The sequence below is a fragment of the Etheostoma cragini genome, chromosome 5 (assembly GCF_013103735.1).
Source record: "Etheostoma cragini isolate CJK2018 chromosome 5, CSU_Ecrag_1.0, whole genome shotgun sequence".
NCBI classification, from domain to species: Eukaryota; Metazoa; Chordata; class Actinopteri; order Perciformes; family Percidae; genus Etheostoma; species Etheostoma cragini.
Genome location: NC_048411.1, coordinates 16010755 through 16013671, shown reverse-complemented (window position 1 = coordinate 16013671; position 2917 = coordinate 16010755). Strand labels below are relative to the sequence as shown.

The following is a 2917-nucleotide window of genomic DNA, read 5'->3' as shown; positions in this document are numbered from 1 at the left end:
GCTCAGAAGGGCGGGGATGGGATGAGGAGGAGTGAGGGCAGGCTAGTCTTGTTTTGTGTGAAAATACTTTGAACGTCAACAAGAAGTACCATCACCCAACACTGCTTAGAACACCTTTAAGATATTGAACAAGATAATACACATTATTTGTTACATTATAAGACAATGTGGAACTTTAAATGTTCATTTAATGGAACATTGGGGACATTTCAGAGAAAAAGCTTTTGGAAGTTAAAGGAAAGGAAGGAAATTAAAACTGATCCTAAGTACTGTCCCTCCAACGTGTTATCTCTTTGTTTGAGATCATCATTAATCTGAGTGCAGCTGATGTGTCAGTCGGTCAGGTTATGAACACCCTGTCAGAGTTCACAACATGACAACACTAAGAACGGAGTGTTAAAGTCCAACTTCTTGCTGCCATCAGACATCCAAGAATTGTCTTACATACTGATTACTGGAGGAAAAAACTGTAATGCTATAAAAGGTGCAGGTCATACAGACATAATAAGCATTAGTGTTTAAGGACTGGAGGAAAGTTATTGGGGAGGAGCACTGCGTTTTATACTTTATTGTATTATTACAAAAAGCAAGATTCTTTGCAACATTATTCATATTTTTTTTTTGTCTTCCCCTGACTTAGACAAAAATTGTTTTCACTGCAGCCTGAAAGCTCCTCCTTTTAACATGTCACAATCAAGATATGACTGAAGCATTTATTATAAGAGGGAATAAAGAGAAGTCCACTTGCTGATTAAGACTGTGTGACACGGTTGAAAGGTGCAGAAACAGCTAGTAAGCGGACCTGGAGTTAAGGTTTATTTCTCTTACTAATTTGTCTCAAGGGTCACACTTGAAAAAAACTGTACTGATGAAAAAGTTGAATAAATAAAAAACATCAAACATCTCTTATATTATCTATTCAGTGTTAGCAGGAGAGGAACAGAGAATGTAAGGTTTGTCCTGTGGGTTGCCCTACAGGAAAGGTAAAGGTGTAATGAAGGCTTTATCATTACTTTCTGCAGGTATACAGTATGTATGAACGGTTCATGAGGACAGCCTGAACATGATGGTTAAAATGCTTAAAAAGTAAATCTTTAATCTCTACTTACTGATGCAGAAATCAGACGTAACTTGACAGTTTGATTCTCCAGGGTGATTTCGTGGTTTTGCCGGGCAAGGACTCGCTCTCTCACTGGAATCACATCAAACACTTTTTATGTATCTTAATTCATTTCCCAGTAGATAACAGTTTTACAAAGACATCAGAAAGTAATTTAAAGGGTTACTTAAATTAGAAGAATGGTTATTTACTCTGTACTTCTTGCTCAGAGTTAAGGTACACTCACATCGCACCATAAATCCTATGAATATTCACCATAGTTTTCCATTCACTTCTGTTGAAGCCTGAATGACGGCTGCATTCAAGAGTTTACCTTTGTTCAACTATGATCAAGCAGCCAATAGAAACACTGTGACACTGGTTTCAGAAATGTAGCAGTTATTATTGGTTTTCTATTCCTATTTCAAAATATCATCACACTTAAGATGTTCCCATTGACACCACTATCATGTTAAATAAAATATGAAGATACAGCCAGGAGCTAGTTAACTTAGCTTAGCATAAAGACTGGATAACCTCATGTTTATATTCCCATCCGGATTCAGGAAATCACACCCTACCGATTCATGCCTACTCTATTTATCCAACATCCTATTCAGGGAAATAGATAATGGAAATCTCTGCGGAATGGTGTTATTGGATCTGCTAAAGGCATTTGATACGGTGAATCTTATTTAAGTAAAATGTTATATCTTGTCAATGTTTATTACATATTCTGTAAGTGTCTGGTCTTGCCCTGATGTTATGTGTTGAGGACCACAATGGAAATAAGTCCTGGACTTTATTGTGTTTTTATCTTTGATTGTATTGGATGTCTTTTCCTGTGTAAGGAATTCTTAACGCAATTAAATAAATAAGTAAGTAAGTAAGTAAGTAATTCAGGGGGAAACAGGTAGTACTGGTCTGACATTTATCAGGAAGACACAAACACAAAGAACCTAATGAATCATCATGCTGCACTGCTATGACTGCTGGATGTGGGAATATAAAACCTCCAGATGTAATTTTTTGTTCACTACTTGTTTAAAAAAAAAGCTACAGTCTGGTTTTGGCTTCCATCACAATGTTCAATATTTTCATCTTATCCAGTTGAGAACCTCCTACTGGGACTCTGACAATCTGACTAATAAGGAGGAGTGGTTGCTGGAGAGGTGAAGTGCATACTGGGAAATTAGTCAATCGCAGAGTGTTTATTTCCCAAATTCAACAGCCAACCTGAGCTGGTATCAGTTTTAAAATGTCGTTACATTTCCTCAGTAAAGATGACATACAGAGATACATTTTGATTCTTTCAGTTAGTTAAATTTGATTTACTACACTGTGTATTTACAGTGGACAGCGTTATGTGTCGCAGTTATACTTACAGGCCTAATTGTTATTTGTGACTCATCCATCAGGATGACTCGCAGAAAAGTGTTTAAAGTCTCCTAACTTTGTTTGAAACCTTAATGTAGTCTATTAAACTCTGATTTCCCGACGAAAAAAACCAAGCAGTGGATGAAGCAGACACTCACTCTCCTCTGATTTGAAGTAAACGGCGGCTCTCGGAGCTCCTTCCTCCGCCTCCACCCGGCAGTCTCCCCCGCTGGACTTCTTCTTGCTCTGGAAGTAAAGCTGCAGTTTGTTCTTCATTGTTTTGGTCTGATCCGGGCTCCAGTCCCCCTCCACGAGCACCGGCGGCGGGTGCTTGGATTCTTCCATCGTGCCGTCCGGTACAAACACCCCGAGAGACTGACACAAACAGGCGGAGGAACGTCTTCAGGCTTCAGACTGCTTTCGCTTTCATTTCTTCGCTAA

The 2917-nt window shown here is 38.6% G+C and overlaps 1 protein-coding gene across 4 annotated transcripts in view; it reads right to left on the bottom strand.

Annotated features, from left to right (window-relative positions):
* Positions 1-2917, bottom strand: part of LOC117944692 (protein mono-ADP-ribosyltransferase PARP14-like) — a 23693-nt gene extending 20776 nt beyond the window's left edge. For all 4 annotated transcript variants that reach the window (XM_034871738.1, XM_034871741.1, XM_034871739.1 and 1 more), the window contains exons 1-2: positions 2635-2917; positions 1110-1192 (exon numbers count right to left, since the gene is read on the bottom strand). In XM_034871738.1, the coding sequence (XP_034727629.1) occupies positions 1110-1192; positions 2635-2821 (270 nt within the window). In that variant the 5' untranslated portion in view covers positions 2822-2917. The remainder of the gene's footprint in view (positions 1-1109; positions 1193-2634) is intronic.